At 34.9% G+C, this 23093-nt stretch overlaps 1 protein-coding gene across 3 annotated transcripts in view; it reads right to left on the bottom strand.

The window, feature by feature from the left end:
* The window catches only part of LOC134839181 (branched-chain alpha-ketoacid dehydrogenase kinase-like), a 557313-nt gene that overhangs the window by 492790 nt on the left and 41430 nt on the right, over positions 1-23093 (bottom strand). For 2 of the 3 annotated variants that reach the window (XM_063854647.1, XM_063854648.1), the window contains exons 2-9: positions 22740-23042; positions 22190-22376; positions 11692-11760; positions 11254-11403; positions 9773-9949; positions 9352-9450; positions 2609-2811; positions 2073-2327 (exon numbers count right to left, since the gene is read on the bottom strand). The exons of the other annotated variant lie outside the window; for it this stretch is intronic. In XM_063854647.1, the coding sequence (XP_063710717.1) occupies positions 2073-2327; positions 2609-2811; positions 9352-9450; positions 9773-9949; positions 11254-11403; positions 11692-11760; positions 22190-22376; positions 22740-22981 (1382 nt within the window). In that variant the 5' untranslated portion in view covers positions 22982-23042. The remainder of the gene's footprint in view (positions 1-2072; positions 2328-2608; positions 2812-9351; positions 9451-9772; positions 9950-11253; positions 11404-11691; positions 11761-22189; positions 22377-22739; positions 23043-23093) is intronic. 3 annotated transcript variants of the gene reach the window in all.

Here is a 23093-nt window from a genome sequence, read left to right as displayed (position 1 = left end):
TGGTATCATATATAACGAACGTGTTTTTATTAACTGGAAAATTTGATCTCTACACGTTTTGTTTGAAGTTTTCTTTTAGTTTTTCTCCAATAGTAGCAAAGTGTTCATTGAAAAAATTAACATCGAACGAAGCAGTATTCACACTTTTTTTAACCACAGAAATGATTAAAAGCATCAAAAATTACGGACGAGTTCTTCCTCGTTAACATGTTATCATAGTACCGGCGTTTACTCTCCCTTGTAGCCTTAATAACATTGTTCCTATATGAGGTGAAATTGTTTCTGTTTTCAAAGGATGGTGTCTGAACCCACTTTTTGTATAACACATTTTGGTTATTTATCATTCTCTTAATTTTGAGATTAATCCATGGGTGGTTGTTTTTATTCTTTTCGATTTTTTTGGGCAATACTTTAAAAATTCATCAATCAAAATTTGGGTCATTTCAATGATGTTAAGGTTAGGATCATCAAATCAATTTTGTTCAATCGATTATTTAGCGAAAACAAAAATTTTAAGCAATAATCATCATTCAATAGTAAATCTTAGTTGAAATTCGATTGATAAGAATCCACGTTTTGCTTTTCTGACGTAAATTTTAGGTCACATATAAGTCCATAATGGTCACTTCAAATAAATCTTCAACTAATTTCATAAAAGGTCTAGTTTGAGATTTGGTGGACGATATTTTATGCAAACATTTAGTGGAGGGTGATCGACAAAACACATTTTGATAACGATGTGCTCCAAACTGACTGGTAACTTGAAATAACTAAAGTTAAGGCCAGTTTTAATGAAAGCTGCAACGCCCCCACCTCTAGCGTTTACGCGGTTTGCACAAACAATATTGTCATAACCTTCTAAGTTATAAATGCCAAAAGGATCATTGTCCGAGAGCCATGTTTTGAGGAGCACAATTATATGTAACTGTGTACATTCCCAAACCCCGAGAATAATCAAGAAGCTCTGAATCGCGCTGAGTAAGTCTCTCTGTTATATACACTGGTTGCTTATTTTCAGGGTGCAAAAAATCTTTCAATAACTTTTTTCTGCCATAAATTCTGTTTTTTTTTATATCAAAGTAGACAAATTTCACTATAACCACACATTTTTGGTTTTGAGTCACAGGGCCGAGGGTATGGCATGTCTTCAGGTCGTAGCTGTTCACTTCCGCGCCCATAACGCAGTTAAAAAAGGCCAGGACATCTTGGGTAAAATTTCCTGGACGTAAAGGTAAATTTTGCAAAATAACACAATCTTTTGAACTATATCTTTCCATTTCATTAACTTTATTCTCTAGAAAATACACCTGATTTTGCAATCCAACAATGAAATCATCCTTAGTATTTACATTCTCAATTAGCCCTTGTAATAGGTCTTTCAATTTCGGATAAATATTTTCTGTATCTTTTATTTCATCGAATAAAGTATTGAGATTCGCCATTGAAGTGTGCGATATTTTAAATTCGTGGCAAGCAAAAAAGAGCAGTTTAGAACCGACTATTCTCAATGAAGGTCACTGTTTCTCCTTCAATACTGAGCGTGAATCAATGTTCCCCGCTTAAACTACTATTATGAATTGTTGCCTGGTACGATTTATCGGTGCATATACAAAACAGTCCGAAAAAATCATGTAATGAGCAAAAAACAGTCCGATACAAAACAGTCCGGTTTTAAGTCGCCGCGATAACCGGCTCTAAATTTTGCAAAGAGTCCTACCCTTTCTTGGCAAGCTCGCAACACGTTGGCGCGACTGCGGCGGTTACTATTCTGTTGTTAATGTTTATTGGACAAATGACAATTATTACTTGGGACTGTTTTTCGGACTGTTTTGTACCGGACTGTTTTTTCGTTCGTTTTCATATTTTCCGGACTGTTTTGTATTGGACTGTTTTGTACAGACACGGAATTGTCTCCTCACGAGCTCGACTACATTTATTTTGAGTTAAGCGATACATTCACCGTGCATAGATGTGAATTTAGGCAGAATAATTTTATTTATCTATTTTTTCCAGTCATCAGAAAAAAATAACGCAATATAACACTACGCTTCGCTTGTGCGGATAACACTTACCCGTGCATGGGCCCCGTTCCGTGGTTCGATTCCTCCACAATCGTGTCAAACAACTGGGTGCCATTGGAGTCACTCACAGTTGAGAAGTTGTAGTGGAATATCTTGCTGTAGATCCCACTGGGCACCCCGCCTCCCCTGTCTGAGATACGGAGCATGAAGTCTGTCTCGTTATTGGCTATTGTGACCACTACCTTCGGAATGGCCTGCTGCCGGAAGCCCTTGTTGTACCTCTGCCGATGCAGCTCAACTGTCGCTCTGCAAAAGACGATGTATTTAAACCTGAGTCCGACCAAAAGAAGAAAAATTACTTATTTCCTCGGATTAGACATTTGGGTCTCTATTATCGCAATGACTTAAGAACATGACCCAAAAGTACTGTTTAATTCACCGTTAAAAATCATGATCAAACATCAGGAATTCATTTCATAGCCTAATAGTTCAGATTCAATTCGATGCAACGACCTTTAGCTCCACCCTGTAGTAAAAAACGATATGACCTCCTTTATAAGCCAGCGGATAAAGGAACTTCAGCGTACCTAAGTGCATTTTTGAGCAGTTCCGGCATGATGTAATCTAGCGGCAGTGGTATGTACGGGAAAACTACATTCAAGTGTCCGTTGACTTCTATCTCTGGAGAGATCCCATAAGTGTGTTCACACAGTCGCCTGCACCAATCTGCCCATTTCTGGGCCAGTCTTTTCACGCTGAAGTCTGTCTGCACTATACCCACAAAGTTCTCCTGAGAAAAAAAAACCGGGTCAAGCTTATGGTGAAATCTGACACAAGGTACAAATTAGCCGATATAAGCTTCGCTAATAGAAAATAAGTTTTGGAATTTTCCACACCTAAATGCTCTTCAGAAAGCCTGTTATCGCTATCATTGAAAAATTTAGTGGCCATGAAAACAACCCCAACCGAACTGCTTTCGAACTTTTGCAACAAAAAATTGATGTCCTCAACAGTTACGCTCTCAACTTAGACGAAACCTTTAAGCTGGCAGAAATTTTTTGTATAAAAAAGATCTACACCGAGCAATGCTTCGTTGGTGGCACGCGGTTCACTGCATCCAAAATTTTCTTCCTGGAAAGCGACAGGACACATTTGATGCCTTCGGGTTTCAAACAAGTATCAAGTATGGTGTCGAGAAAATTTCCCAGAAACCAAAAAAAAGATACTTCATTTTTGCAGGCAGAAACTTCCGATATGTCATTCAGTATCGGGAAGACAAAAAATACACTCCTTTGCTGCATAGGCATTAACATTGTCATTTCCGACATATCAATGGTAAAACTGTCAACCAGTATTATCAGATAAGAATGAAAAATAATCGATGATACCTGCGGCCAATTACACGCAGATGGACTATTTGAAAGCTATCTCTGTTAATCTGTCTTTTTAATCAAACGATAACAATAGTTCTGTTCTGGTGCAACTTTTTCCATTTTTATACTGTCTTAGTCCCATTCCAAAATTCTTATTCACTCTATAACACATTTTTGCGAGTTAATTTTTTTATCTGACACTAGCGCGGATGAGATTTAAAAATATGGTGGGGGATTTTCATACGTTGTGATTTCATCAAGTGTAGCTTTATCCTCAAATTCAGTCTCAAGCAAACAAAACATCGCATAAAGCTGCTTAGGAGCTACAAAAACATAGCCAACAGACAGTTGGAAAAGAGTCAATGCAAACAAGGAAACTAAAACCTGACTTGTTTTTTGAAGAAGATTTCAACTTCCCAAGTATAAAAACATAGGACCTTAAAGCTTTTTGAATTTCGACAACAGTTAACAGTTGACATTTTTTCATACAATAAATTCAATTTGAGAAAACTGGATCAATAGAAAAAAATTGAAGTTTTTATTCCGTTGCGACATCAGAAAATAAAAAATCACATTTTTGCACCAATTCCGATTTCGTTATTGGAGAACAGAATTTTCTAAGTTTCAGCAGATAAATTTGAACTGAATCGAAAAATCGCATATGGACATATGTGTCAGAGATGTCCATTTAAATTTCAACTAGCGTGTAACGGACCTCCGGTGCTTCGAATTATTAACAACTCATAAAAAATCGATATTAGAAACAAGATCTGTAACCTTTGAAACTACTCTGACAGCACCCAATTACAGGGTTGGTAATTTCAAATTTGGTTTAAAAAGTTTTCAAATTTTGAAACACCATAAAGTTCTGTGAAGCTTTTCATATCTACGTTCTTTGAATGATTATAAATGACATTTGAAACGACACATCTCGAAAACTAAAACCAATTGAGCAGTCACATTTAAGCGCAAGATTTGTAACTCTTGAGAGTACTCTCACAGTACCCAACTACAGCGTTGGGAATTTCAGGATTTTGAGAAACTTCAAATTTATGTTCTCTCATTTTTTTTGAAAAACCATAAAACTCATCATATCACAAAAAATATAAAGATTTCAGCAGTCATATTTAAAGGCAACATTCGCAACCTACGAGAATACACTGACAAACCCCAACTAGAGGGTTATGAGTCTCAATTTTTTTTTAAAAAAAATTTTGAATTAAGTTTTCTGTAAAAATCGCTGAGAGTAGCCTGACAGCACCCAACTACAGGGTTAGGAATTTCAAATTTTGAAACAAAATTTAAAATGAAGTTTTCTGAATTTTTTTTAAATCACAAAAAACGTCATATCTTGAAAACTAGAAGTATTTGAGCAGTCATACTTGGAGACAAAAATCACAGATCCTGAGAGCACTGTGGCAGCACCCAACTACAGGGTTAGGAATTTCAAAATTTGAAACAAAATTTAAAATGAAGTTTTATAAACTTTTTTTTTAAATCACAAAAAATGTCATATCTTGAAAACTACAAGGACTTGAGTAGTCCCATTTGGAGGCAAGATTCGCAATCCCTCAGAGTACTATATATCCGCCAACTACAGGGCTAGGAATTCCAAAATTTGAAGAAAAAAATCAAATTTAGGTTTTCTGAAATCAAAAAAAAACGTCATATCTGGAAAACTACAAAAAACTGAGCAGTCATATTTGTAGGCAACATTCGCAACTCCTGAGAGTAATCAGACAGCCCTCAAATACAGGGTTGGGAATTTCAAACTTTGAAGAAGAAAAAATAAATTTCAGTATTCTGAAACCTTTTAAAAAATCACGAAAAAAACGTCATATCTCAAAAACTCAAGGATCTGAACAGTGAAATTTTAAACAAGAGCTGCAACCCCTGAAATTACTTTGTCAGCACCCAACTACTTGGTTGAGAATTTCAATGTTTTTGATTATTTTCCAATTTAAGTTTTCTGAAAAGTTTTGAAAAAATTGTCGTGTGAACTGTTCAAATTGAAAACCAAATTCGCAGCCCGTAGGGAAAACCTGATAGTAGCCCCCTATTGGGTTGCTAACATCAAAATAAACAAAATAATCCTTGAAACCAAACTGAAAAATTGGAACAAAAAATCTTAACCATTGCAATGCAAAATATAGCTTAAGCGTGAAAAAATTCTTTCAATAAACATGCAAAAAATACGTTGAAAACACTCAAACATAGCGAGAAAGTAAAGCCCGCAATTAATCCGACCCGGTATTCGATCCAACGCCAAAGTACAGTAATCACTCATGATAACTAATTTCACAGTTCCGCAGAAACAGCAAACAATCTAAATTTTCACCACAAATTTGATGAACTTTTGTAGCAAATAGATATGCCCAAAAAAATTGCTTTGGAATTCTTTTCACAAAAATGCGAAGTCCCGAAAATTGGCAAAAAACTTCAAAACAGGCAGAAAAAAATTTAAACTTATTAAGAAAAATTTATTTTTTTCTTTATTTATTTATTTTTATTTTTATTCTATTTTTTAGATAAAAATCACTGTGTTTTCATAAATGCATTAGTATGTATGAATGCACTACTGCACTTTTGGAGAATTTTAAGACTTTTTCCTGGAAAAAAAAACAAAAATTTCGCCAAGACCTATATAAAAGTCTTCGCGACGTTCATCGACTATTCAACTTCAAGAAAAAAACTGGCGTAGAAAAGAATGCTCTAATTAGCTGAAACTTTTTGTATAAAACAAACCAGAATTTTTGGATGCATTGCCGGAAAAACAGCATGGCATATGATTTATACCTCTTCTATCATGTGTAAACTTTCCCAATTAAATTTACAAAATGAATACGTTTTCAAAAGCAAATTCTAATTTCTTCTTCCCACCTGTTGCCGATGCCATTGATTTACGGATAGTTGGACAATTTATGTACTTATGGGCTGATAATTGAGTAAATTTGATGCGCTGATTTCAGTGCGGTCAAAGGGCACGTGAGTGTGTCCGAATGTCGTACATACAGTTTCAACTCAAATTCGATACTTTTTTTTACCGTAGACTCAGGTCTTTCTTTCACTGTAGACTCTTTCAAACCATTTAACCTATATAATCTTCAAAAGGAGCCAAACAAATACTTCGAATGAATCGAACAAGGAATGCATTTTCAAGATAAATCAACTGTTCATTCAAGAACATCGTAATTTATTGACTTTTACACGGAGCATCGCGCCATTTGCGATACAAGAAATGAATGACCGTGATTAACACCAAACGAAAAAAATCAAAATGAAAAAATACTTCAGAAGTCGTTTTCGTCATAAAAATTTATAAAAATCGCAGAAAAGCCCAAAAGGTCTGAAAAAAATGAAAAACTTCGACATAGATTCTATTCTAAGAATTTTAGCATGTTGTTCAATCCGGAACGAAGCATAAAACTTATGCTTTCCTTGAAACGACCCCAAATTAGTTCCCTAAGCCAATAAAACTTAAGCCGAAATCATTTAAGTCGAATAAAAAGTTTAAGCCACAAAAAAACAGTTATTTATACGAAATCAAGACTAGTAAAATTACAAATTACAGGAATAATTCAAAGCACTTAAAGTAACTAAACTGAAAATTGCGTATTCAAAATCAAGTTTATCATGTGGCAACTAAGCCGACAAAACATAAGCAGACAAACAATCGGCCGACGTTTTTTGGAAAGGTATATTTCCAGTTTGAAAAAAAAAGTTCCGAGGTCAAAAAAGTTCCGAGGTCAAAAAAACCCACAAACTTTGCCGTCCCAGGCGTATTCTTCATCTCCAAGCTACGTGCTGGAGACGCATAAAAAGTTGAATTAGTATGAACCAACATACAAGTGATTCTGGTAAACAAGTTGTTAACCGGAAAAAAGTCTATATTCCGATTTGATAACGCTTGCTAATCGTAAGCGTAAAAAGCAAAATCTGGAATTGATTATTACTTTCTTTGCAGTCAGCTCTAACTTCTCACAAAGGATATCTTGAACTTAAAATTTCAACTTGACTCAAAAATGCCTGTTTAATCAAAAGTGGAAAACTCAGTCTTTTCGAACTTGGATGCTTAGGATAACGCTTTAAATGCCAATAACAGCTTCTCAATCTCCCTACTCTATCTTAAATTTCCAACTAACAGTTTAAGTGCGTAATTTCTGACTCTTTTCAACTATTCTAGAGACTAAATAAATGAAGTGCAAATTGAACCCAAATTTAGCACCACCAATCTGAGCTTAAATGTGCATAGCAAGTATGGGACGTAAATTACAGATTTCATGACCTATTGGCGTCAAAATTAGCCTAACTCATAGCTCAAAGTCCCGCCCTTTTAGGGCGCTTTTTTGGGACAGATAAGGATAAAAGGGGAAGAAGGTAATTCTCTTAGGGCTATTTCAATTGAGCTAAAATAATAATTACAAGTTATGATTGCAGAGAAAGGCGGGAAGGCAAGATTAGATTGCATTATGAGATCAGACGGCTTTCTTTGTTCGTCCAGTCCGCCCGTCCGATGCTCGCGGTGTGATTAGATTAGGAAAGGAAAAAGCTATAAAAAAGGGGGATTTGAAGCTTTCATTGAGATAGAATAGAGACTGAATCTCACCTCTGATGCACACAAGCTGCATTGATTTGACATTAATGTCTTGATAAAAAACAAAAGCCACAATTAGATTAAGATTATGGCTCTTTTCCACCCCCATTACATTTTAACTCAATTTTGGAAAACTATAACGTTGCGATAACATAATGATACCAAGCATGATGAACAATTCTACTATTATTAACACAAGAGACAAGATTTGTAACTAGCTGAAGTTATCTTACCCGATTGTTATGATAAACAAATCTTTCGTCAAAAGCTTATTTATACTGCATCAAAAGACAACAGCCTTATTTCAAGCAATGAGTGACAATTAAGAGAGATTTAAGTGGCTTTATTTTTATGTTGATCAGAATTTGTTGATTTGTTTTCTTAGCTTGTATGAAGCGCGAGTCACTTCCATGAAAAAATTCGGTTTGCAAAACTTATGGTAAAACTTCTGTCATCAACAGTGATGGTGTCCAGCAATTATATACTTACGGATTCAAACCGCACGTGCTTTTGTAAGATAGCCACATTTAACCTTAAATAATTAGCTTGCGGGTTAGGCATATGGCCGATTAAATTTACCCCTGAAAAAATTATACCCCTGATTTTTCTCGTTGCTTGGTTAAACATGATATGATTTTATTTGAGCACTCAAGTTCAAGAGTACCTTTTTCCAAACCAAATTTGTGATCAATTAATATTCCGAAAACGAAAAAACATGACGCTATTGACCAATTTCTTGAGATAATAAGCTCCAGAAAATACAAATAAAACTGAGCCAGGAGCTTATTATATTTGAGATACGCAGATAGGGATGGGCTGATTGAGGGGCTCAGCTATCTTAGAAGTAATTCAATACCAAAGAACACCCGAGATGCTCGTCTTAATTAAGCAACATTTTTCCACCATCTTCCGTAATCCATAACCCATTTAAGCCAAATTAGATCAAAGAGTGAAGAAGCTTTCCTGCCCTCCAAAATGACCTCAAAATTCAATAGATAAGAAAAATTCATCCTGCTTTCGAGCTCTAATTTCATGCCTGCTGTTGTTTAGCAATCTTCCAAATGGAGCTTATCTAGGATTTTCTCAGGGGTGGTGGCCAAAAAAACTACAAAAAATTTAGATACTATTTTTTAGATCGACAAAATTGATTTTGTAGACCACTATAATGAGCCATTTCTGCTCATTATCAAAAACATTATCAAAAACAGGTCAAAGATTTAAAAGAAATTAGGAGAAATGGTGAAAAAACAAAATAGTACTGAAGGGTTAACCCTTTGGGTGGTCAGGTGCACTAAAATACGTGCAAGCAATTTACATTTTAAAACGCTTTTTCAGAACAACTGAGTGTCGAGCGGTTGCTAACCCGATGGTTGTGTAGGCCTAAGTGATGTTCTGCTAGCATGCGCAAGCCCAGCCTGCTTGTGAGCATCCTGTCCAGAAACGTCCGAACATCTCTCATTTCCTGAAACAACCAGATTATGAATAGCGAAATGCAACACTGGGCCCACGCAAAAGCACCGTCATCAACAATTAGAGTGTCTGCTAGCTGCTCAATTAGCACAAAACGCTCTGACCTAGGTAACCATTGCTGAAACATCTTTCTTGTTGGAAAATATTTTCAATTTTAAAACATTTCAAAGACGTATTCTTGGGTAGCGAGAGCTGTTTGAAATTATGGGTTTCAAGAAAAGTAGTAATAAGTTAAAAAAAAAAGTAAAATCACCCAATTCCCTAGCTGTAATTTTAGTGTGAATAGCATTGGTATCACATTGAGTCTGACATACCAATGCAACATCACTCCTGTACAGCTGATTTGCACTTCTGTTGTCCATGTTCAGATAGCGGCTGCTATCTTTGAAGCCACTGGCCAGCATCGTCACCACGTCCTTGTGATCATTCAATATCCCTCTTAGGAATTGACAGAAGTTCTGCTCCGACTGGGAGTCGCCAACTGGCTCTGTCTGAATTTGAAACATACCAAAATATTACAAGGTTCAATGTCTAATAACTCAGATTCTACATCTAAACAATACGTTTCTGCATACTTCGATGTGCTATTTAACAAACTTTTGGAGAGTTAAATGATTGTTTGATAATTCGTATCTAAAATTTCCGCATCAAACAGACTTGGGAATCAATTATGTGACAGTTCCCGAATATCAAAATAAATAATTGAAATTTCCCCTCTCACTTCTTTTGCCAAAACTTTCCAAAAAGGCAAAATTTGATCCTTTTAGGGCTTCGGCGGAGCACTGGAAAATCAACAACAAAAAGTTCAACCCCATTTTTAAAAACCTATACAAGCTGTACACGGGAATGGAATTTAAAAAGCATGGCTAACAGACAGTTAGAAAAGTGTCAAGGAGCTCAAGGAAACTGAAAGAAAAAATCAACTTTCAAGTTTCACAGAAAATTTCTGTAAATCACGTAATTCCTTTTATGATTGACACTTTCATAGATAAGACTAGCCCAAATTTAGAAGACTGCAGTAGATAACTTTTAATTCCGCTGAGATCTCCATTTCCAAGTCCATTTCCATTTCAAAGTGTCAATCATAAAAGTTCCATTTTGAAAACTAGAAATCATTCGCATTTTTTTGTTCCATTTGGAGAGCTTAATTAGAGAGCGCAATCTGCCTTCCTTTTAGCCTACCTCTTCAAATTTAATTTACAAAGCCATAAGACTAAGTGCAAAATGCAAGTTTTTGACTCTTTACAAAAAAACCCACGGGATCTATCAAAATGCTTCAGTAGGTTCATTGACATTTAAAACTCATGAAATAAACTAGCATGATTTATTTTTCCAGGATTTATCAATCGATCACATCACATCCCTAAATTCTCGATATTGCATTCGTCGAGACATTCAACAGAACAGATCACAGAGGCGTCGCTACACATCGCAACAACCAGCAAAAATTTCACAAAGAAGCGCTTTCAAATTGCAAAAACAATCAAATAACATTTGCACCTCCGACCTACAGATTTACAGTATAATGTCAAACCAATTGCGTATTATGCTCTTGCTGAATGTCAAACACCAGCCACCAATTAAGCACCTGATAAAACACCAGAGTAGGAAATAGATACTGAAAATGCGCAATTTTGCGGGGTTAGGTTGGGCAAAAAATGTAGCCTCAATTTTTATCGCTTCAACTTGAACGAGTTGCCTTGTTCAGAGAATCAAATCCACAGAAAAAGACCGGTAATGATCATATGAAAAATTGTTTTTTTTTCTCGTTGTCTTGGACTGACTGTTTGCTCACCCTAATCAGTCGACTGAAAGTGCGCAAGTATAACTCATGGACACTGAGGAGGATGGGGTTGATTGCTATGATGAATGGCAGTCGTCTGAAGCCTGCTATCCTGTGGGCCACTCGTACCGGTAGTTCCTTCTGTAAGTATTGAGCACTCCTCTAAAAATCAGATAATACAATCGACGTCCAACAGACATTTCGGCAATTGTAGAAACAAACAATATTAAATAATTTTTAGAACAACCCAAAATTACAGCCCTAAAAAGCTCGCTTGTTGTGAAAATTTTAAAGTGATAGTGTGATTTCGTTTTATATCTGACGTATGACAGCCTTACTTCGAGAAAAAGTTATAGTTTCGTGCGTACTTTTGTTCAACCAGCGCTGCAAAAAAACTAGCAAACATTCACTTGCAAAATTAGATGTTGAAACCTTCTGCTTAGCTCTTACCAGTAGATGAAGACCATCAGAGCTACCTCCAGTGTACAGCATACTGCTGGGGGTGAGACGCACAGACGGCTGAAACAGACGTCTCAGTCAAGAAAGAGTTCATAAATTCCTTAATTTCTCAAAAAAAACCTTGAAATTTCAAGTGGCCTGAGAAACGTCTATTCATAAGATATATTAATCTCGCTGAGGCCAAATTGATTAAAATTTTGCTTGTGAGACACAAGAAGCGACACAAACAGACAAAAAGCAGCAGGAAAAACATCGGGATTTTAATTAAAAATAATCGGTAACTGGATTCAACAGAAAGTCAAAAAGTAATTGGTTTTCTTGAAATTTCAATGTAACATAATTTAAAACAATCAATTGATTTAAGCCTAATTGGGGTGGTACACTTATTAAATAGGAGTGAATTGAAACATTAATTGAATTCACTGGGTACAGACTATTCACTAATCCTGGCATCACTGCATTATTCCTGACATCATTCTTGAAAATAAGAGTATCCTCATCACTACATCTATCGAAAAAAGCTATAAATTCAATAAAAGAACCATTAAGATTGAAATAAAACTATGAAATTATCAGTCTTCAAAAACTTCTTCAGATTATGAAAACTATAAACGTGCGCAAAATAGATAGAACAATCGTCTTAAAATCTACATAAGAATGAGAAAATAGCTAAGTTTCAAAATTTTGACAGTCCCAAAAAGCAATGGAGCTTCATCAGCTCCATAAGAAATAGTGAAACAAACTAATCAGATGAAAGAATTGCGGAACATTTGGCAATTTAATCGATGATAAAAAAGAAAGCTGACTTCCTTAATTACAAATTTTCACTTTTTGGCGTCTATAAAAATACTTACCCTCCACTTTCAATGTCTACTAAACCTACCAACCACTCTGCGAACTGGTACCAAAAAACTTCAATTCAGATGTTACTAAATTCAGAAGAGATTGCAGCAATACTATGCTTCAATCGGTAAGCCTTTAGGACCCAGTAAAAAACCTGTTTTGCCCTTGAAAGACAGTGTGCACATATGACAGATGAAACTCCTTTGCAAATTTTTGTCTCAAAGATCTTGTATAGGACCATTTAAACCATCAATACTTGCTATTGAATGATTGTACTCAAAATCTAGAAGCTAAAAAGCAAATTCAATGTAAACGGATTTTCATAAATATAAACAGTAGAGATTGTCACATATGTGAAGGAAAAACACAGAATTCTTACTACTTGACCAATAATCAATTAAAGATCAACACGATATCTTCAAAATTTAAGCCAAAAAAGACCGAATACTATAAGGGACAGTGTGAAACAGATTTCCTTCATAGGTCATTATAATTTACACCAATTCAAAGTTTTAACAAGGTAATTCTTAAAATCAACGCAATGAAAACCTGTGCGCCGACAAAAAAATTAAAAATGCATAATAGAGGATACTCTAAAGCATAATAGAGGATAGAATCGGCCAAAAAAAAATTCCGACACCAAAATTCCACCAAAAGTTGAGCAGGAGAGTCTTAGTATATTCAGTAACTGATAAAACATTTTTTCTTGTATTCGCGTGTTTAATGATTTTAAACACGTGTTCCATCCACAATCAGTTTTAAAGCTGCAAAAGTTGATGCAACAATAAACTGCTACTTTCTCCAAAAAAAATCTTTTTCATTTTGACACAGTGAGAGTGCTCTACCCATATGCAAAAAATTACACACACAACATAAAAAGCTTTTACACAGAGGCGAAGCTTCGATTCGCAAACACTAGCAAGAACACGACAAGAAGCAGATCCATTAAATGCAATGAAAAAAAGTAGAAAAAAGCCTGGATTTAGTGTAAATTCGAACCGTCGACCTAGCGATTATGAGGACTTCCTACATAACAAACAACAGCCACAAATAAAGCAGAAAACAGATGCTCTGCAATTTCCAATGCTACAGTAAAATTTTATATAAGAATACTTTTAATGAACACTTTTATTTGCGAGTTAGGCTATAAGAAAGAAAAGGTTCGTACTAATGCACTAACGCTCGCAAGCTGGCTAGTGTAAAAATGTCCTTCAAAGATCGTTCGATCAAAAATCCTACTTTGACAGAAGTGAAACGGAGCTTTCCACCACTTGTGAAACAACAGAAACGTACAACACAAAATTGGCTAGCTAGTCGACAGCAATTGAGACGGAAGACGCTTAGTCGAAAAAATCATAAGAAAAATGTCGCTAAGACTGGGTCTACCAAATGTTCTTCCTACGATCGCCTCGTATCGTTTTACATGGTTTTTTGATGAAACATGGCAAACACGACAATTGCCAGTGTTAAATTAGCATGAAACAACAAGAAGCTGTAACCAAGCAAACAAAACGCTAAAAATACTGGGGCAGAGTAAAAAATGTCGGAGAACAGACACACACACACAAAGAAAATAGTTTAACCCATCAAACGACGTTAATGCAAATACGAAAGATAAGCAAAAAATGAAAAACAAAAATAAAATTATACAAACGGAGTTGATAAATTGAGAATCAACACACAAAACAAATTTCGAACTGAACTGGTATTTGAAAAGCAAACATGGTGAAAACTTATGTTGCTAACGAAATCACAGATTTTTCGAAATGCTTCAACGATTCTGTTAATTATGTTGGAAATCTGGAAAAACAATTATAGGCTCTGATTAAATTAATTTTACACTGAGGCAAAGCTTCACTTCGCAAACACTAGCCAGAACATGACAAAAAGCAGCTCTATAAAGTGAAATAAAAAATTAGGTCTGAGCCTCGAATTAGTAAAAAAAAAATCGGCTACGTCTGAGATTCAAATCGCCGACCTAGAGATTAAGAGTCTCAGACACTAACCACTCAGCCACGCACTCGTAATAGGTATCAAACAATAGCCACAAACGAAGCAGAGAACAGAAGCTATGCACTTTCCAATGCTACAGTGAAATTTCCATATTAGTGAACACTTTCAATGTACACTTTCATTTGCGAGTCGGGCTAGAAAAAAAGGTTCGTCATAATAGTCGAAAAAATTGAAAAAATGAAACTATATACAGCAGCAGCCGGAAAAAATGCAGACAGCAAAAAATAATGTTTTATATGAATTTCCTGGTGTTTTTTATCTGAGATAATGGACGTTCATGTGCCGATAAAATGATTTTTAATCTTCTAATTAATCATTCATATATCAAAATAAAACGAAATCTTTCGCCAAAATTAGGAGTCAATTATATCCTCTCTTTGCTGTTTTTCTTAAAAAACGAACACTTTGGCCGCAATTTTTCTCAACACTGCGGCAAAATTATTGAAGAAATTTTGCAACCGAATAACGAAGGAATTCACCCACTTATGGCGCCACACGATTATCAGCAAGCTTGCTTTAACGTGCCTGAAACCTCAACATAAACAACCAACCGAGGCCATAATTTCTTCCAAATCCTGGAGCGGTCCGACAAAATTTAAAACAAGGCTAGCCGGCTGCAGTGCAATTAGCAACAGAATGTTCCGACTACATTAAATATTCTTGAAATTTTTTGAAGCCGAAATTGCAAAATTTCATATATAACGAGCGATACTCGATCGCTTAACTCGCTCGAAAAGAGACAAAAAATCAAAAGATTCGGACCGGTTTTTCTTGACACTAAAAAAAAAACTTTTATAATGCCGTTCAAATCACGACTGAAAGGGCTTCAATATTATATATTCCTCAACCCAGTCGAATGATTATTTGTGGTGGCTGATTTCGCCAGGAAAACAAAAAAAGTTTAAAAAAATTAAGAAAAAAAACACACCCAAAAACAAAGTTCCTCCCAATTTTCAATAAAGGGCAGAACAAGTGCATCCCCTTTGCTTCGCAAATAGCACAGAATGTTCTAATCACAGTAATCAAAAGAAAAAAATTAAACGACAAAAATACTTTCTTATCGAAATAGTTTGTGCCATTTTTATTGGGTATCAGTGCTTTGAAAATAAGTTCAAAAACTAAAATAACTTTTTTTGTTGCACAGAGGAGGAGCGGAGCTTCGCACCACTTATGATACAACACAAACATTAAAAAACGAAGTCGAAAAAGTGAAATATATTGAAAAAACTAGGTGAACTAAAATCTTCGTATGTCTCGATAAAAGATAACTAGGGGTCGAGCTAAAGCTGGAGGTAAGTTTTTGATATTTTTGGAATTTGTTATACTGATGCGGGATGAATGGGATTAATTAAAATTTGGACTTTGCCTAAAACCTTAGTTGTTTCTCAACTGAAGTAAGTCAGAAGAGCGCACACATAAAATTTTTCCTTCAAAAAATAAGGCAATTCCCGGATCTGTAGACAAAACTCTCGCAACCGGTTCTTTCGATTGAAGCCTTCATCTCATATTTAATAAGGTAGTATATAAGAAAGTCAAAAAATTCCTAAAAAACGGTCGAAAGTTCAAAAACGGGACTTTCTGTTATCTTAAACTTTTTCTGCAATGAGAAGATTGTCGCCGCTTAACCAAAAAAGATCCTCAAAACCGGGTTTCTAGATTGAACCCGAACACTTAACCTATGGGTGGGTAGTTTTCAGGAAAACTCAAATTCTCCAACAAACTCAATAAATTAAAAATTGATTTTTCTGCGAATCAAACTTTTTAGTGTAAACAAAATTGGGCGTAGCCACCAGACAAGAGATTCACACAATCTCTTGTGTCGATTGAACACAAAAACCTAATAACTTGAGAGGGTAGTTTTCGAGAAAAGTCAAATAGTTTCAAAAGACGGTAGAACAAACCAATTATTGACTTGTCCGAGGTCCATAACTTTGGCGTAATGAAAAAAAACTAGCAAGCCCGCCTCCAATAATTAATTGGCTCGCAAAAAGTTGGTTAATGCTCCGATCAAGCTATCCAATCAAAGAATATTTGAACAATTTCAAGTAAAGCCATATTATCGTAACGCGGTTTGAAAACTTTAAGTTTCATAGAACGAATAGATTCCCGAAAAATTGAAGTTTTCTTAGCAAGCTATCCAAGCTACAAAAATTTGTGAAATATTTCAAGTTCTTTCATAGAGCAAATCAAAATTTGCAAAAAATTGAAGTTTTTCTAGGCAAGCTATTAAAGCAAGAAAAGAATCCTGTTGTTTCATAGAGCGAATCAGTTGGCAAAAAAGTTGGCAAACGTTTTCCTCAGCAAGCTATTCAAGCTATGAAGAGAAATAAATCAAGTAACTTCACAGAGCGAACTGGTTCGCAAAAGGTTCAAGTTCTTCTTTGCAAGCTATTTAAAACATTTCCAACTTTTAAAAATTTCGAAGTTGTTGTATAGACTGATTTGGTTAACAACAGGTATAAGTTTTTCCGAATCAGTCCGCGAAATTTTTTTCGAAGCAAGCAAATCAAGCTATGAAACTTTGAACTTTTGCAGGTTATTTCGTGGACTAAATCACTTCACGAAAAGTTGAAAGTTTTTCTAATCAAGCTTCTCAAGCTATGAAACTTTGAATTTTTCCAGGTTTTTTCGTGGACTAAATATGTTCGCTAAAACTAAGCAAGCAAGCATATAGAGCTATGCAATTTTGAAATACACCAACTTACTTCATAAACCGAATCAGTACACGAAAAGCTATAAGTTTTCTAAGCAAGCTAAAACAATGAATTCTTTCAACTTATTTCGTAGATCAAATCTGTTCGCATTCAACTTATTTTATAAACCGAGTCAGTACACGAAAAGCTATAAGTTTTCTAAGCAAGCTAAAAAATGAATTCTTTCAACTTATTTCGTAGATCAAATCTGTTCGCAAAAAATTTAAGTTTTTCAATCAGCAAATTTTTTTTCGAAGCAAGCAAATAAAGCTATATAACTTTGAAATATTTGAAGTTCTTTCATAGATCGAATCATTTCGCGAAACGCTTTGAGTTTTCGAAGCAAGCTATTCAAGCTATAAACTTTGAATAAGTAAAATTATTTTAAAATCAAATCAGATCGCGAAACTTTTTTCGAAGCAAGCAAATCAAGCTATGAAACTTTGAACCTTTGCAGGTTATTTCGTGGACTAAATCGGTTCGCAATGAGTTAAATTTTAGTAAGCAAGCTTTTCAAGCTATGAAACTTTTAAATATTTCAGATTAATTCATAGACTGAAAGGGCTTGCAAAAAGCTAAGCAAGCTATTCTAAGCAAGCTATTCAAGCTATGAAACTTTGAACTTTTCCAGGTTATTTCTTGGACTATGTCGGTTCGCGAAAACTTTAAAGTTTTTCTAAGCAAGCTAATAGAGCTACGCAACTTTGAATAATTTGAAGTTATTTCATAGACTGAATCGGTTCGCGAAAAACTTTTTCTAACAAAGCTTTTCAAGTTATGAAAAATTGCGATATTTCCATTTATTTCATCAAACGAATAGGTTCGCGAAAATTTTTTTTCTTAGCATGGAGGTTGCTGTTTTTAAGTGATTCTTTGCAGACTGAAATTTTGACAGTCCAGTTCCAGACAGAAATAAGTAGGTACTGTCTAGCCCTGAAGTTGAATCTAGTTCATCTTCTGACTGTTGCTCTGAGTGCTTCTTAAGCAATACGCTCGATAGCCTTTTAAACATTGTCTCCTAATGATTCTTAAGCATTGTGTTCAATTAAACATTGCGTCCATAGCGTATTCGGAGTTATATTTAATATATAAGATGGTCGTAGCGGATATGCAGAGGAGCTTCCCAATCTGTTGTTTTTATTAAACCATAAGACTCTTACTTGGGAGGGAGTTTTCAAACATCGGAATCAAAAAATTTGACTTCCGAGGGCCATTATTATTTGAATAGAAAAATTTGGGCGTAGCCGCAAACGCACAAAAATTTTCCACAATCTGTTCATTGAATTAAAACAAAACTCTGCAATTTGGGCGGATATGTTTCGTTTTCGAAGAAAGTTAAAAAGACTAAACAAACGGTCAAAAAAAAAATTTGAGTATTCCAAAGGCCAAGACTTGTTGTGGAGAAAAAAATGGGCGTAGCCGTTTATGCAGGGCAACTTACCATAATCCGTTTTATCCATTGAACTTAACATCTCAGGTTTAGGAGGGCATTTTTTGAGAGAATGAAAAACCAAAATACGGGTCAAATAATCCCCCACACACTTTTATGAAGACTGTAGGCACAAGTGTAAAGTAAGAGGAAACCAGAAAATTATGCAGGAGCACAGGGGAGTAGGCAGTCTTACGATTGATCGATTGACAAGACTTTTTGAAACATGGCGGAGTAGTTTTCTACTGAACTAAGACTTCAGCAAAAAATGAAAAGCTTTCTAAAGCTTCTCAAAAAAGTAAAAAAAACCCATCTCATACATTTTCATAATACCTGATTTTGGCCGTCAGGAATTTTTGGCCGTCATAAAGCAAAATATGAGTTGACTAAACCGGTAAAACGTCAACCGAAACCAAACCATTTAGTTGAAAAAAATCAAATCAGACTTGGTAAAATGACAAATACAGAACATTCAACAATTGTCAAAAAATTTTAGTATAAAAAAATCCATGCTTTACCAATCGATTAAAATCCGTTCGTTGTCTCCAGCCTAAGCGTATCGGATTCACTTAGAAATTTGAATTCATTATGAACGAAGTAACCAATTGATTCGAGTGATACTGTTAAACAAGTTACCCAAAAAAGTCTATTTTCAATTTAATAACGCTTGCCAATCGCAAGCCTAATAAAAGCTACTAGGAAGCCCAACTTAAAAAATCAATCGACTTGGAAAAAGTTAGTGGTTGGTCTGATCCAGCTAGTCAAGCTATGAACCATCTGAAAATTATAAGTAAAACCATGTTGCAAATCGGTTTGAACAATTTTAAATTTCTTAGACCGAATAGGTTCGCGAAAAGATTAAATTTTTCTAGGCAACCTATGGTCCTTCGAAAAATTGAAGTTATTTCAAGAAGCGAATCGGATGGAGAAAAATGAAATCTTTGTTTTGAAGCCATTCAAGCGGTGAAAGTTTAAATTAACAAAAACCAATTCATAGATCAAATCGGCTCTCAAAAAATGAAAGCTTTTCGAAGCAAGCTATTCAAGTTATGAAACTTCGAAATATTTCAGGTTGTTTTATAGAGCAAGCCAGTTCGCGAAAATTTATTTCTTCTTAGCAAGCTTTTCCAGTAATGAAAATTTGAGAAACTTTAGATTATTTCGAGAGTAAATAAACCAGTTGAAATACAAACAAATCAGTAATACGCGGATTAGTTAAGCCAGCCGAATAGTTACGTCATATCAATGAAATTTGCATAACTTTCGTAAGTGTTATATAATTGTTACATAACTATTCCAAAACAATCAGGTATTTTGGCTGGTTTATACACAACCTTTTTTCAGACCAAATTGGTTCGGGAAAAGTTCAATAATTATTCTCAGTAAGCTACTCTAGCTATTAAACTTTGAGCCGAAGCGAATCGGATGGCAGAAATGGAAGCGTTCGAGCGAAACCATTCAAGCGATGAACAGTTGAAACTATTTCAAGCTATTTCAACGAGCGAATCGGTCCGCAAAAAATCAAGTTTTCTTCAGCAAGTTGTAAAAAGAATGACACTTCGATATGATGCAAGTTGTTTCTTAAGCCAAATAGTTTTGCGAGAAGTCTGTTTTTTAGGCCAGCTAGTCAAGCTATGAAAATGAAAAAAATTTCATGACACTTCATGAAGAGAAGTCGATGACAAAACGTTCAAACTTTTCTTTGCAAGCTTTTTATACTAACAAACTTTGAAACAAAGCAATTCAGATGCCGAAAATTAAAATTTTCAGATTCAAGACATTGATGGGATGAAAATTTGAAATTACTTGATGTTCAGTTAAGGAGCGAACAGAATTGTTTTAAAAAAAAATTTCTGCAGCAAGCTGTTCAAACTATAAAAATGAGAAAAAATTCACGTTGTTTCTTAATCCAAATCGGTTCGCAAAAAATTTTCTAGATAAGCTATGAAACTTCGGTATATTTAAAATTAGCTCAGAAAAAGGCACCGAATGCCGAAAAAAAATGAAAAAATGTTTCTTTTGCAGCCATTCAATTCGAGCGATGAAAATTTGATATAGTTCAAAATATTTCATAGACCAAATCAGTTCGCGAAAAATTCATGTTTTTATAAGCAAGTAAATGAAATTAAAAAATAGCAAAATGAAGTTGTTTATAGACCGAATGGGTTCACAATTTTCTAAGCAAGCTATTCAAGATATTTCAAGTTATTTCATAGCGCTCAATTCGCAAAAATTTATTTTTTCTAAGAAAACTAAGATACTTTAAAACTTTTCATGTTATCGCAGAAAAGGATCCGAAGGGCAAAAAAAATTGCAACGAAGCCATTCAAGCAATGAAAATTCGATAAAACTTAAATCGTTTTAAAGACCAAATTGTTTCGCGAAAACTTGAAATAATTCGCAAATATTTGAGTTCTTCCAAGCAAGCTACTCAAGCTATGATAATTCCAATTATTTTAAGTTTTTCATGGACCGAATCGGTTCATGAAAATTAAGAGATGTCTTCAGGGAGCTATTCAAGCTATGAAATAATTCAAGTTATTCCATAGACCGAATCGATTCGCAAAAGTTTCAAGTTTTCTCAACAAGCTACTCAGCCTATGAAACTTTGAGTTATTTCAAATTACTTTATAGAACAGAACAGGCCGCAAAAAATCTGGGCTTTTGTAAACAAGCTATCAAGATATTTAACTTAGAAAAATTTCAAGTTAATTCACAGACCGAATCCGTTCATAAAAAGTTTAAGATTTTTTAAGAATCGGTTAGTGAAAAGATTTTCTAGGCAAGCTATTTAAGTCATGAAACTATGAAATATTTTAAGTTAATATTTGAAGTTGAATCAATGACATGTTTAGACCGAATCCGTTCATAGTTCACAAAAATAGTTTCTCTAAGCATGGAGGTTGCTGCTCAGTTTATTCGTTTCAGACTGAAATTAATCTGTGAACGCTAAAATTTTTGAGATAAAGTGGGCAGATAATGCCTCCTAGCCTTGAAGTTGAATCAAGTTCATTTTGATTACAGAGTTTCGCACGTTTTTCGAAAAGAATTCTAGAATATTCCAGATTTTAGTATATTCGATGTCCCCGTGAATGATTCTTAGACGTTCTGATAAACACATTTTTAAACGTTGCGCTCGATAGCCCTTAAACATTAAGCCTTATGCTGAAAACATGTCATTCATTTAATACATAAGATAAGCTAGTGTGAGAGTGACTTTTTGTGCTTCTATGCTTTAATGTAAAATTAGTCCGAAAACAAATACATTCTGAACTGAAAGAGCGGTAGTATGATATCACAATCAATTCCTAACAAAATTTCTTTTTGAGTGACCTGACTCGGTTTTTTCGGTTTTCAATGTATTCAAGTTCATTTAGGTAAATTTCATGTACTTAGAACAACTTTTTCGAGTAATTTGCAAGAAAAAAATTTCATGGCCACAACTCAGGTTCCATTCTGTTAAATACACACACAAAACCCTTTCCTTCTCTGTTGTATAAGATACACGTACCCTGGCAGAGTAGTGGTCAACTTGGGGCTGGTTGTAGAGGTGACTCAATCTATCTAACGAGGCCTGTGAAAACTCAGTCATCCCCACTCCCCCTCTAGTAACACCCTGTTGTGACGTCACCATTGAGTTCTCGGGTTGCGAGTGGTAGATGAAGCTGCTTCGTTGTGGACTGTTTGCATTTCGAACCCTATGAGCGTCGAAGTTTTAAAGTTTGTTTTTCATTCAAAAAGAAACTCAGGCATGGCGACCATTTTCGGTTACCAAAACTGTATTTGCTTTGTAAAATATCGGATCAGTGTCTTATAATTATAAGAATTGGCAAAGGGACTAATTGAGCTGTTCTTAACATATTTGGTCGACATACTTAACCTTTTAAAACTACTAGTTTCACCATAAAAAAGATGCTCATGTCTTGTGGAGGAACAGAAAAGGATCCCCATTCCAATATTGCCCCTTCAAAATTTTGTCCAAAATTAGAAATGAATTCGCAATCAATCAAAAAATTTATGGTCAGCTTGGTTCTTGAAACATATTTCAGATAGCTTTTCACCTATTTTCAAGTTCTTCATGCACAGGCTGTTTTGAACTTCGTTCTCGCTCGTTCAAAGCACTATGCTGCTGGTCGCTACTTCTATCTTCGTTACTACCACTATCACCAGATGATGAACAACATCTCAGATTCTGTTTTAGTTGTGACCTTTTTTGACGACCAGAGAGTAAAACTGAAGTTGAAGAACTTCTGTTACTTCGAGTAACTATCGAAAATAACTTGGCAGTTTTTCTGGTTACCATTGCAAAGGGAAGCTCAAATTAAGTAGATTAGCAACTATTGACCGCTTCTATCATTGCACCTGAAAATTGACTATGATTGTTGCTACAAAACTCAAACTGATTTTTGTTCAAA

This window comes from Symsagittifera roscoffensis, chromosome 2, assembly GCF_963678635.1.
Source record: "Symsagittifera roscoffensis chromosome 2, txSymRosc1.1, whole genome shotgun sequence".
In the NCBI taxonomy this organism is placed as follows: domain Eukaryota; kingdom Metazoa; phylum Xenacoelomorpha; order Acoela; family Convolutidae; genus Symsagittifera; species Symsagittifera roscoffensis.
The sequence above is the reverse complement of the archived record's forward strand: the minus strand, read 5'-3'. Positions and strand labels throughout refer to the sequence as shown.